We start from the raw sequence: 13947 nt of genomic DNA, 5'->3' as shown, positions 1-13947 counted from the left end.
TTTTAACAAAACTATAGATACTATTTTAAAATTTTAAATTGATAAAAATATTGAGATATTATAAACAAATATATAAAATAAAACATGTCTTACCACATTCAACAACAGTCTTGTAAATGTTTAATAATAGTTATAAATATCCACAACTAATATAGGGAAAAGGAAACAAAAATCATGTTGAAAAAAATTTTAAGAAAGCAAATTCAATTTGATTTTAATAAATTATGAAGTTCTCAACAACTAAAGAATTTCTAAATAATAAAGAATTATTTTCATAAATATGTGCAATATATCAAATAACTTTTATTGCCGCATTATATAAAAAAAATTTATATAATACTTATAATATTTGAAATTTTTTATTTTTTATGAAAAAAATAAAAAAGTATCATTTTAAGTAACTTATTCTCAAAACAAAAAGTATAAATACAACGTCTTCATTGATGTCAAAGTAAGAAACTAAGCTCTTTATGATGATCGAGTATATATGAGCAACGTGAGAAAAAAAAATAGTTAGAAAAAAATATATTTAAACTAAATCTTTATATTGTAAGAGTAGCTTAAAAAAATTAGTATTAATTTAAATAAATATATATGAATAAAATATTTATAATAAAAAATAAAAAATTACAGTAAAATATGATTAAAAAATTCCAATAGTATATGTTTCAACTACATTAATAATTTATTAAACACATATTATAATTGAAAAATATGAATTTATAATTGCCACAGAAACCAGTATTTAAAAAATAATTATATCCATATAATATCTTATCAGAGCCCAATCCGGTCCGAATGCCAACCCGACCCATTTCAGCATCCAATAATTCTTATAGACTCAGACCTAGAAATGTGAATTTATTAAAATACCCTCAAGTCTCCAAGACAGGAGCACGTGTCCCATGATAGACTCATCATGTGAAGCGAGTCTCCCTCCTTTCTCTCTCTCCCTGTCGCTTTTCACAAATTTACTGTGTCTCTGTCTTCTCTCTCTTCCCCCTGGAAGAAAGTCTTTTTAAGTTCCCTCTGCTTCCCCAACTCCAACAAATACCCACGCCATTCTTAATCTTACTTTCTCACTCTCTCATCCTTTCGTAAACGCCACATTTTCACTTATTTCGCAGCTGGGTCCTCTACCGTGTAAATATACTCGTGTCCCCTACGAACTCAGCCTCAAACAGAACTGCTTCTCCTTTCTATGTAAGATACTGGCAGATAGAGTTTATCATGGGTTGCTTTCAGTCCAAAACTGCCCATCTCTCCTCACCGGACGACCCCTCTTCGCTTCCCCCTGTCAATAAACCTGAATCAGGTTTTTCTCTCGTTCTTTTTTTTTTCTTTTCAAACTCTGTTATCTGCACCTATGTAAGTATGTAGTATACACTTTTGCTTGCTTTTCTGCGTGTTTCTCTTCCTTTTCTCATTGGAGTTTGTTTAACTTTTGTGGGTTTTGCATTTTTTGGGTTAATGTGGATCGCGTATGTCTGTATTTATGTCATTTGTTTTGGCCTGTTTTTTTCCCTCTTAAAATGGGTTTGTTTATTGGTGGATTTTGTTAACCATTCGTGGGTTTCTTCTCTTTGGCAGCAAATGAAGAAGAGGGTGATCAAGAGAACCAAGTGCCAGCATTCAAAGAGTTTGGTCTTAACGAACTAAGGAAGGCAACTAATGGGTTTAGCTCAGAGTACATTGTCTCAGAGAGTGGAGAGAAAGGCCCCAATGTCGTTTACAGAGGGAAGCTTGATAATAATCGCTTGGTTGCCATCAAACGCTTCTCTAAGCAATCTTGGCCTGATGCTCAGCAGTTTGTGGTAAGGGCAAGAAAAGTCAACTATTCTGTTTGGTTTATGAGAAAATGAAAGAGACGATTTTGATTGGAAGATCAGTGATTTCAGCACATGCAATTCTAAGAATATAATAATTCTTTCTTTTTGTTCTTTTTTCTTGCTTCTTTATTTTCTAGGAGACTTGACAGGGATTGGGCTTTTTCAGTTTCTCTTGATGATTCTAAAAGGTCGTTAGCTTGTGTACTTTTTTTATTTTTTCAAAAAAAGAAATTATTTTTATCCGATGTTTAAGGGACAAGTCTTAGCTGGTACCAATTGTATTTAATCTGTTTTTTTTCCCCACTTTATGCTGAGAAAGAGAACTGCTGGATTTTGGTTTCCCGCCGTTTTGAAAATGTCATTGGTACTTTTTTGGTCTTGGAAAAGAAATTATCCCTTTGTCATCTTGAAAATCTCATTGAGCTTATGATAGTTTGGAAATTCAGTACGGAGCTTGATGGCTGCTAATTTGATGGTTTCTTAGGCAGAGGCAGCCGGAGTTGGAAAGCTGAGGCACCAGAGATTGGTGAATCTGATTGGTTGCTGTGCTGAAGGAGAAGAGAGACTTCTGGTGGCTGAGTACATGTCCAATGATACTCTTTCGAAGCATCTCTTTCATTGTACCACTCTTCTCTTTGCCGTTTCTTTTTCTTTTTTTGCTTTCCTATAATCATCATTTGATTTTATGTAGATTTATTTAGTACTGTTGCCACCATTTCGGATGTATGCTGTTAGAATCATAAGCTTTCCAAGGATCTGAGTTTGTTGCACCTTGGACAAACTATGGGATAAATTTTTCTTAGACAGAACTATCAAAGAAGTTATATTGAGATACTGACCTCGCTATTTCTTATCTGCTTTACATCTATGTTACTGTAAGCAAGTTAAATTTGGGCACTTTTTTAAACAATTTCAAAATTTTTGTGCCATTTATTTTCATAACAGTCTAAATGATGCTTCTATTAATATCTAATGGACCAACTATTTCTTCCAGATTGAAGAATAGTTTCTTGCTGGTGGAGATGATGTACATTATTATTTTGATAGCAATTGTGAGGACTGGGCTCTGATCCCCCTTTCGTTTCCCCATATGCCTGTCCATGTTATCAAGATAATAGACTGTACTTTTATCACTATTGTGGTAGCAATTTTGAGGGAATTAGGCTCTTTGATCCCCTCTTTATTTCTCTATTTTCTGCAGCTCTTCCTGTCAAATTTATCATGATATTTGCGTGTGGATTTCTCTCTCTAGAGGCTGATTTTGTGTCTTTTTTTTTCTTGTGTCTTGTGATTGATTATGTTGCTTGTTTCATATATGTGTATTAACTTTTATCCATGAAAATTTTGCAATTAATTAATACATTCGTTGACTTATAGGGGAAAAACAGCCACTTCCCTGGGAAATGCGTGTTAGAGTCGCATACAATATTGCACTGGCCCTTGATCATTGCAATTCAGAAAACTGGAAGATCTATCATGATCTGAATGCATATAGAGTTCTTTTCAATGAGGTAAGCATTCAGAATTACTAGAAGTTGATGGTTTCATATGAGTTGTTGATATGTCCACTATCAATAGATCTAGTTAGAGGTTACATAGAATCTGTATAAATTTTTAAGTGTTTATGAGTTTTCATGTCTTTACCTATTCTAGTGGAATCAGGACCTATTAAGAAAGAACCTTACTTTGTCATGAGGAAATAAGTACTCAGTACTTTAACAATTTTCTTGAATAACATTCACGGATCAGAAGTAGGAATGTATATAATAATACTTTTCATACTTTTTATTTAAAAAAAAAGCAACGATAGGAACAGTTCCTGTTTGTGGCAGAATATGGTAACTGCTGTTCCTACTTCCTAATATAAGAAAAGTTTTCAATTCTTGGCAGAATGTAGTGACTGCTACAATTGCCTATTCTTATTTTCCTAGACTTTCGTGGACTTAGTCGAGTTAAACAACTACATTATCCTTAACAGAATTTATTCCCATGCATACTGCCAAGATACAGACCTAAAGCTAGAAGTGTTAATTCTGACAACAGATTCTTTCTTCATTCTTTGGTATTCCTTCGCAAATGAAGTAATTGTTTAGGTGTTTAGGATCTTAACAGTTGGTATATTAGGATGCTGATGTACATTCAGATAGTAAACTCTGACGCTTGGGATATAAGATACCCATAAACACCTGAAAAAACCCGAACACCTAAAACTAGAAGTCTTAATTCTGAACAAGAGATTCTTTTTTCCTTCTTTGATATACTTTGGCAAATGAAATGATTGTTTAGATGTTTAGAATCCCTAACAGTTGGTATATTAGGATGTTGATGCACGTTCAAATAGCAAACTCTGGAGCTTGTTCATGAATTGTCCAATGTTTGCTTCTAAATTATATCTGCATTCACTGGTTGCTTGTTTCGGACTTATTTTTCAATTTTTTCTTTAGTTATCTGATGAGACATAGTTTCTATTATCAATTGATCCTTGTGTTAGTAAGTTAGGATCCTCTGTGGTTGTGTTCAATTATTCTTTATAATTGTTTCATATTTTCTTTTTCACATTGAGAAATGAATATATTGAGTGCTATGGTTGGTGGACAGGACTGCCAGTTTTGACAGTCCATTAGCTGATCTCCTAGAGTGCCCGTCTCTCACTCGAAAGAGTTTCTGTTTTTCTATTGTCTATTTTATGTTATGAATTTGTTCTGAGATTCTGTCCTAGCTTTTCCATGTTTCAGGATGGTGATCCGTGTTTATCAAGTTTTGGCCTTATGAAAAATAGCCGAGATGGAAAAAGCTACAGTACAAACTTAGCATATACCCCGCCTGAGTTTTTGCGGACAGGTAAAGAAGCATTTTCGATTTATATCCTTTTTGCAAACTTTAAGTGGCTTTTATGTCTTTTTTTGTATATGGCTTTCTAAACTATCTTAAGACATCAGTAGAAAAACAAACTTAGGAGATTAATTCCTCCTCTAGAATGGCTTTTTGTGCTCTAGGAAGTGATGAGGGAAAGCATACTTACCATGGACAACCTGATTAAAATTACAGTGAACTGGTGTTATTTTTGCAAAAGAGAGGCAGAGTCAGGCAATCATCTTCTTCCTTGGTGTCCCCTTTCTTTCGTCTCTGGACTATGACATATGATCTTTTTCAGGGGAGGTGTTGGGTGATGGCTGGTTCTATAGAGGACGAGATATGTGCTTCGAGAGGCATCTGTGGTGATAAGCGTCACAAAAAAGGCCCTATCTCTTATCCCCTTGGCTACCTTCTGTGTGATTTGACGGGAAAAAAAATAGAACTTTTGAAGGCATAGAAACTACTTTTTGACAAGTTTAAGATTTGTAATTAAAATTCTGGGTCTTTTTCAATTAAGAGTCATCTTTTCTATTCTTTCCTGAATCTTGGGGATCTTATTGATATTTTGTCTATGAGTTGTACCCTGTTACTGTCTTATTTATATTCTACTCCCTTTTGTTGTAAAAAAAAAAGTAATTTGCTTGAAAGAAATGCTAGAATTTTAGGGAGTACTGTTCAACATTTATGATCCATCGGACAAAGTTGACTTTCTTAACTTCCTTTGGTCAGAGGCACAGGGGCAGTTCAAACTTATCTTTGTCTGCTTTACATATAGATTGGCTAGCTATTAGATCCTGAGAATAGTTAATTTTCTCTTTTTTTGCTTTGTTCTTTTTTCTTTATATGAGGATTTCTTATCCTCCTTCTTTTGTGCTTCTCTTCCTTCTCCTTTTCTTACTAGTATTTCTTTTTCTATATAAAAAAAAAAAATAGCAATCTGTACTACTTGAGTGGTCATGAAGCATTGGGTACTACTTGGGTGATCAGATAGCATTAGGTAGGGACGTGCCTTTAGGTCACTGATAGCACTTTTTCCTATCTAGGTAAGCATGGGCAACACTAGGTATTACCATGTACTCTTGGTGTTAGCTAAGTATTAGTTACCGGCTAAATGGCAGTCTAGCTAAAGTTGATGATGGATTAAACCCATCACAAAGCTTGAGGTCCTTAAATTATAAGAACCTCGCCCCCACTCTATTTCCACCCATCTGTTTTTCTTTCTTAAAGTTTTTCACCCATCTATTGTCCAAGCGGAGCACTATGCAAAGCCTGTTCATGTTTCATGTCTACCTTCTGAGCTAGATAATGTGCTTGCAGCACGTTGGAATACATAAAGTGTTTTCTTATCAGCTTATACTTTGGGAATAATTTATCTGCTTTTGGATTCTTCAGAATTGGTGCTCTGGACAGCAGATGATGAATGCCTTTGTGCATATCTGTTAACCTGTTGGGATTATTTTTGACGCTGAGGTCTTTCATATGATGATGGTATCCAAAAGAGAACTATATATGCTGCTTTAAGTGCTTGGTCTTTAAAGTTAAAGTTTAGTCTGACCATAAAGTCTTTCATTGTCTGCGTATCCCATAGCGAATTACATCTGGTTGTAATCTATCAATAATTGCTATAAGTCATCCAGGAGTTTCTAGCAAATTGGTAGATGGAAACTACATGTAGTTATTTATGGTTAGCATATGAAATTCTTTTGTTAAATCTACAGGCAGATTTTTTTCAACAGGAACATGGAATAGAATCTCAATATATCAGTTTTAGATTGGAGAGAACTGGGGAAAGTAATTATCTTCCTAAATTTCTGCTTCCTCACTAAAATGTTGCATGAACTGGTGTATTGACCTAAGAACATGTACATGAGCTTTTAGCTGGAGTTACATTTGTCTTGTATATAACACATTGACAATCTATCTAAGAGCTATTTATAGTTTAAATTCAATTTTAGATTAACATAGGCTGTTGCTAGTGCAACACTAATTTTTGATAATGCAGGCAATATAGTTGATTGTGGTCAAAGAGAACCTGTATACATTGATTTTGATTATTTTTAATATCTGCAGGCAGAGTCATCCCTGAGAGTGTGATCTACAGTTACGGTACAGTTCTTTTGGATCTGTTGAGTGGGAAGCATATTCCTCCAAGCCATGTATGTTTCCTTAAATTATCTAAATTTCTATGCTGCCTCTGGTTTAATTCCAATTCCATTCCCACTTAATTTCCATTTCTAATTTCCATATTACTCCTAACATGTAAATATAAAACCTGTTTTATGTTCGGTTTCACCCCTCCCCCACATATAAAGTCCTTGTAGGCGATAATTCCCATTTTGATTTATATAATTCCTATTCCTAGGAATTCAAATTGGGGATAGGGGTGAGATTAAACATATAAGCCATGTCCTAGTTCTATGTGTCAAGACTAGTATGAAGACCATAGTTAGGAATCAGGCAGGAACTAAATGAGAATTGAATCAAAACCAACCTTAAAATTGTTCCTGATATGTTGCGAAAAGATTTTTTGTTCACTGAAATTCATGAACCATAATGTTACATCATTAAAACTATGCATCACATTATCTGTGCTGCATGGGTGTAGATGCTGTATTACATGTGAAACTGTTCCCGGGATGTGAAGCTTCTATATGGTTTCAGTGTCTTCTGAATGTTTTCACTCCCCGGGGGTGGGCCAACACAAAAAGAAATGGGACTAATCCTTGCTTAAGCCTTGTAATACTTCAGGAATATCACTTTCTAATCTTCATTGGCTTCATGGCCTGCTTAAGAATACTTTAAAGCTGTCGACAATAAACACAATGTCTTAATGACACTAGATCTAAACTGCATGCTCATTGCTTTCTGGCCTTCCGACCAAATATTGTCTTAATGGGTGATACTATCTTCAGGCTCTTGATCTAATAAGAGGGAAAAATGTCCTGCTATTAATGGATTCATCATTGGAAGGACAGTATGCTAATGAAGATGCTACCAAGTTGGTTGAACTAGCTTCCAAATGTCTTCAGTCAGAGGCTCGGGATCGACCTGACACAAAGTTTCTTCTCAATGCAGTTGCACCTCTGCCGAAACAGAAAGAGGTGACTCTTGATGCTATCATTTAACCATGAAAATGCTAAGCTCTCTTAATGATTTACCTTTTCCTGTGAATTTTTTGTTTATGTCAGGTTAAGCTAATGCTTTCTGCTGTCTGTTTGTTTAGCTGGCATCCTCTGTTTTGATGGGTTTGCCTAAAAATACAGTAGTCCCGCCCACAATGCTTTCTCCCCTTGGAAAAGCCTGTGCAAAGATGGATCTCACTGCTGTTCATGACATTTTGCTTAAGATGGGTTATAAAGATGATGAGGGTGCAGAGAATGAGGTATACTTAACTGTTCACTATTACTATGGTGTCAAAGCTGCTGGTAATCACCTAGAAAATCTATATCTCTTCAACTTGGAGGTGTTGATTTGCAAATTGATGGGTTGGCCTGCTGGACAACTAGATGATTGTCTCTTGAGTAGCTTAAGGCTTTTAGTCCCTTCTTGGTAGATATATCTTTTGTCTTTCCTTTTTTTTTTGAAATATAAAGTATGGTACTAAAAGGACTAAGAGGATGCAACCCGTATACAAAAGCTTTACAAGTCTATTCAGCAAGTCAATCAAGTCCAATAAATCTTTGCAAGAATAGAGGGGATAACCTGAATAAAAAAAAGATAGATCTAAACCAAGAATTTTTCAATCCATCAAAAGACCTTTTATGTCCTCAAAAGTTTTTCTATTCCTTTCTTTCCATATTACCTATAGGGTAGCCAAAGGGATAAGACTAAGATTCTTGTTACAATTCTTATCCACATGAATGCCCTTCCAACCCAAATCTCTTCTTTTACCAAATCAGCCATGACCCTGTTCAGCCCCAAGAGGCTATAAGCAAAACACCACAAGAGAAGGTGGTTGATTGATTCTGCTGCTGTTTTGCATGAATAGCATCCATTCACAATGGTCTTTCCCACTCTTGATCAAATTATCAGTAGTGAGGATGCATCCACGCGCCGCCTCCCAAGAAAAGAAGGTAATTCTATGAGAAGCTTTGACCCTCCAAACAGTTCTCCTAGGAAGTGTTCAATAATAATGCCACTAGCCGTCAATGATTGTAGTACGACTTGACCAAAAAATTATTTTTTGATTAAATTTCCAACATGGTTTATCCAAATCCATCTGAGGGTCTTATGCACCTGGGACAAGCACTGGAGCAATCTTCCAATGTAAATTGATTTGGAGGGTCAAAACTTCTGACCCGATATCTTTATTCTTTTCAGTGTTGTTTGGTGGTAATACAATACAAAATAGGATAGTACAAGAACGGCATGTGAGAATTTTTTTTTTCTTTTTTGTTCCTTTGCATTTTGTGCTTGAGGGACTCAATATGACAAGAAAGTCAGTAGTTATTTTTTTAAAATGTTTATATTTCATTTGGTGGACATTTATTTATAAGCTACTTTCTTTAATAGATTTCTGATGCCTAAGATAGTCGAAGCCAAATGTACTTCAGAAGTTAGACCATGCCTTTGGTTGTGCCCTAGATGTGACACGTGAGTTTGGTTATGCCCAGGAAATGCTGGATCACGTCATGCCTGAGTCTTTACTATGGGCTGCCTTGTAGTTCTGATTGGGTTATGCCTCGATGCCATGCGTGGCACAACACTAAGATTAAAGTGATGCCAAACAAGAATATACTAAATTGACATATCTCAATAATAAGATAGATTTATGTAATTGTAAATAGGATGCTCTGGCTTAATTATTAGGTGGGCTATTCAGATGATTGTTAGTCAAATATTGAGTTATCGAGATGCAAGATATCTAGTTTTTGGTTTTAGTAAATTTTCTCTAAGTATTGTGTTCAAGCTCTTTTTGTTTTATATTGATTAGTATCAGAATAATATTTGGTTCATCACATTGCCTTAATTTACTTATCCTCCTTCCGAGAATGTAGCCTTTGCTTCTTGCATAAAACCCTGGTTTCTCGTTCTTCTTCATAAACCAAAAGGAAAGCCTAAATCCCAACAACCCTTGGCTTCAATTGATCTCTTCCCACCTAAGGATGGTCAACACAACCCATTCCATTGGATACAGAAGGATTTGATCAGTGCCTCCACTAGATCTTAGCCTCCAAAGTTGTCAGACAACCATCGTACATTGCTGTAATAGTGAAATCACCTCATTCGTGACCACCATGAATAACACTGACACTAGATTTGTGACCAACACCTCCAAATGAATCCTTTGCTGAAAAGTCGACGTCGAAAACTTACTGGAAAGCAAACATGATTCCCACCGTTGACCAATGCACATGGGTTTCGGAATTCTAAAGACTTCTATTGTCTTTTTGAATATGTTTGACCTAATCTGATTTGATTTTTCCTCTCCCATCACCGCCAAGCTGGTTCTCAACATTTTCAAACTGGTATGCCTAAGGTTTTTGGATGTGCTCTCTTACTTTTTGAAGTAAGTTTGATTGAATTCATGTTCTATACTCAATTGTTCTGGTGGGTTGTAATTTGGACAAATGAGTTAATATCTATTCCTGCTTCCATCAGAAGTTATTTGGTTTAGATGTATGTTAAGTCTTCAAGTGGGATCGATGAAAGAAAAAATGAAGGTAAAGCTAGTAGTCTTCTGGCATCATATTGTAAAAGGCTTGAATGATGGCTTATGGATATTGGTCATATGCTTACTAACCTTCTTTGCTCTACTAATGAACTTCTTCGTCTTTTGGACCAAGTTAAGTACCGTTTCTCAAAAGAATATCAAGGGCCATTTGAGTCAATGTGAGATGCGCTTCAACCATTATTAAAAGTTCTCATCAGTGATCAACTTCTTAAGCACTCAAATATCAGTGTAAGACTTGAAGGTGCTTATTGCATATGTGAGCTAACTAGAATAATTGCATTAGATATTCCTTATGATGATACACAGATGAAAAAGGATTTTGAGCTAATTGTTTGTATATTTAAATTATTAAGTGATTGGACGAGGTAGTCACATATTAGAGAGATCTTAATTCTTGAATAGTTGTATTTTCAAAAAAAATAAAAGAGAATCTAAAAGTTGGTGTAAGAATTAGACTATGTCACCGTAGAGGATTACAGTGATGTGTTGACAATCATATGCCCCGATCAATCTATCTCTTTCTATGGAGCAAGACGATGTCATTAACATTGTTGATCCGACTCATGAGAGCAAGTTAGTAACTAAGGTAATGGAGGAAATCACCATTGACCATTCAACTAATGATAGCAAGTTAATAGAGAAGACAATTGAGGAGATTGTGAAGATGTATTTTCTATTAGACAAATTGAGTCATCTAGTTATGGGTTTCCGATTTAGTTGTAAGCAATGATGTTATTATGTCTGAAAAACAAGGATACTCTCATTAATTTTAAGACAAAAGAGGCGCTACCTGATTTTACTATCTCAAAAATTTCTTTGGCTCCTAACAGTAGTGAGAAAAGTTTTGCTATTCTTTCTTTTATGAATTTTGTCATACCTAATTGTTTGACTATATCTTCAGAATCCTTGATTTTGGATATATTCTTATTTTTCTTACGAAAATTCCAAGTTTTGCAAGTTTAATTGTTAGGAACACAAGTCCTAACTTTGATATTGTTTCTACTTCACCATTTCAAAACTTGACACTGAGTTTTTACTAAAGAGAGTAAAATGATGCCAAATAAGAAGATATTAAAATTGACATATTTCAATAACAAGAGATATTTATATAATTATAACGTTTATGTACTATTAAGATATTTAGTTTCTTTAGGAATGATTAACTATGTCTTAAATGATTTCCTTAAAACAGATGTTCTTTGGGGAATCAGTGTATTCCTGCTTCCATTGATCTTTCTCCTTATTCTCTCTGACTTGTTACCTGATCTAATTGTAAATTATTTGAGATCTACATGTAGCTTTCATTTCAAGAATGGACACAACAAGTGCAAGATATGTTGAACACAAAAAAATTTGGGGATATTGCATTCAGGGACAAAGATTACAAGAGTGCAATTGAATATTATTCAAAGGTACTTAAACCCTTATCCTATTCCTGTCATGGTTAATCCAAAATTAGATAGTGATCTTCTCCTGGATTTTTTATGGTAATTCTGCCAACTACGCACTTGCGTTTTGAATAGTAATCAGTCCAAATGCTTATGGCTTTGTTTATATTATTTAAACATTTGCTAGAACTTATTTCCAACATTAAGTTTGATTAGTTAGATTATCTTAACATTAATTTCATTTATGGGCTTGCATAACTCAAGGGATTTAGAAGTCTTTCTTTTTCTTTGCAAGGATTAAGGGGATTAAATTTTAATCTGCACTTTTTGGAGTTTTCGGGGATGGGTTCTTTGTTCTTTCCCTTGAAAAATGTTTGGGCATGAGCTCTAGATGTCACTTGCATGTTCCAATAGAGCATAATGTTTGTTCCTCCAATGCTATGAGTGACATCATTTTACTGCCGAAAAGTGGTTTTGATGTCATGTTACTTCCGGAAAACGGTTCTCTCTTTCTGAATGTCTATCCCAAATAAAATAAGACAAATCAAAAGCCATATTGAGAATAGAATTAGTGCAAGGGCTTTATCTATGAGTGATAGGATGTTCCTATTTGCTGCATTAATGTTTTACCCCCTTAGATATGCTAGAATGAACTGATACCAGCATTTATCGAGTTCTTTCAAATTCTGAGTTCCTATATGTTCTCATAAATCAACTTGTAAGATATCATATTATTTTCCAACAATTTGCAGTGCATGGCTGTTTCTCTTTTAGCTCTTATTCTGCTTGTTAAGCATTTTTGCAAGTTATTGATTGTCAGAATTTCATGGATTTTTCTTCTGAAACAGTTGGTTGTCACGATGTCTGTCCCCTCGGCAACAGTATTTGCCAGAAGAGCTTTCTCATATTTGATGAATGGCCAAGCTGAACTTGCATTGAGGGATGCCATGCAGGCTCAAGTGTGTATACCAGAGTGGCCAACTGCATTCTACCTGCAGGCCCTTGCACTCTCGAAGCTTGGAATGGAAACTGATGCTCAAGACATGCTTAATGATGGGGCGGCCTTTGAAGCCAAGAAGCAGAATAGCTGGCGCAGCTAGATTTCGAAACCCCAAGGTAAAAAGTTGCAAGGTAATACTTGTTAATCAGTATCACAGATGCATAAATGGTGACTAGAGTACAAAGTGCAGTAGTAGGAAGAAGAGAAGAGTTGTAACTGGAGTTTAGAAAATTCAGCTGAATACTATGCTTGGCTGAATATCAGAAGCATGTAAAACGTGTTCCGAAAGGCAAAAATAAGTAAGGTTATAACCACATTTTTGTATTTAACCCATTCATGTGGTTTCTCCTGTTGTAGAAATTATATACGGTTTTGCTGGGTATTCTGTGGGAAAACTTGTCACTTGAGAGGAATCGAAGAGAAATTTATCGGTAGATTTGCAGATTGCAGCGTCTTGGGTTTATAGAAAGCATGAGAGGTTTGCCCAAGTTTCCTTTGGGGTTGACATTGCTTCTGGTGGACCTGTAATGGAAGATAAAAGTTATGGTGGTGCTAATCTTCATTCTGAATTAAATTTTATTGCCTCTTCTAACAAGATTTACCGGTATAAAGACTACAAGTTCTAACAGTGTAAGATAGTACTGAAGCCACTTTTAACTTTGGACTTTTGTCAAATCTTCAATCTTACATACTTTCACAAATTGCCTTGTTATGGTCTGAGTTTAAATATTATCTTATCCAAAATTTGTCAGGTAAAAAAAGCATTTTACTTGGGACAAATGATGTTCTCTTTTTAAAGATAAAAGAAAAAATTTCCAATTCCAATATATATTAAATTTGAAAAAGACTAATTCACTTCTGCACGATGTCATATGTTCCATGGCTTCGATCTAAGCAATGCCATGGCATTCTCTCAGATTCAAATTAACACGACCCTTTAAAGTGTAACTTTCATTTTTACTTCAGAAAAATCCTTTTTAGTAAGGAAGAAAGCAAACATTTGGGCACCAAGATCTTAGAAACCAGGCAGCTAACTTGCCATATGTTATTACCACAGTCAAAGAGGAACATAGTTTGATAGTTCTTTTTAAGTGCAGTGCAAATCCCACATCGGAAACCTATATGTATCTTAATTTAAGTATATACTAACATTATTAATAACTTGTTATATAAATTGATTTTGGACAACTTTAAGTAATA

At 34.9% G+C, this 13947-nt stretch overlaps 1 protein-coding gene across 1 annotated transcript; it reads left to right on the top strand.

Annotated features, from left to right (window-relative positions):
• The first annotated feature begins 969 nt into the window (after positions 1–969).
• Positions 970–13303, top strand: BSK2 (BR-signaling kinase 2). Its single transcript, XM_088217525.1, has 10 exons — positions 970–1315; positions 1591–1814; positions 2314–2449; positions 3207–3340; positions 4565–4670; positions 6756–6841; positions 7598–7786; positions 7909–8067; positions 11658–11771; positions 12596–13303. The coding sequence occupies exons 1-10, from the start codon at positions 1231–1233 to the stop codon at positions 12845–12847; spliced, it is 1485 nt and encodes a 494-aa protein (XP_088073651.1). The 5' UTR covers positions 970–1230; the 3' UTR covers positions 12848–13303.
• Positions 13304–13947: the final 644 nt, after the last annotated feature.

The sequence above is a fragment of the Carica papaya genome, chromosome 4, assembly GCF_054855325.1.
Source record: "Carica papaya isolate Zhongbai chromosome 4, ASM5485532v1, whole genome shotgun sequence".
Taxonomy (NCBI): domain Eukaryota; kingdom Viridiplantae; phylum Streptophyta; class Magnoliopsida; order Brassicales; family Caricaceae; genus Carica; species Carica papaya.
The sequence above is the reverse complement of the archived record's forward strand: the minus strand, read 5'-3'. Positions and strand labels throughout refer to the sequence as shown.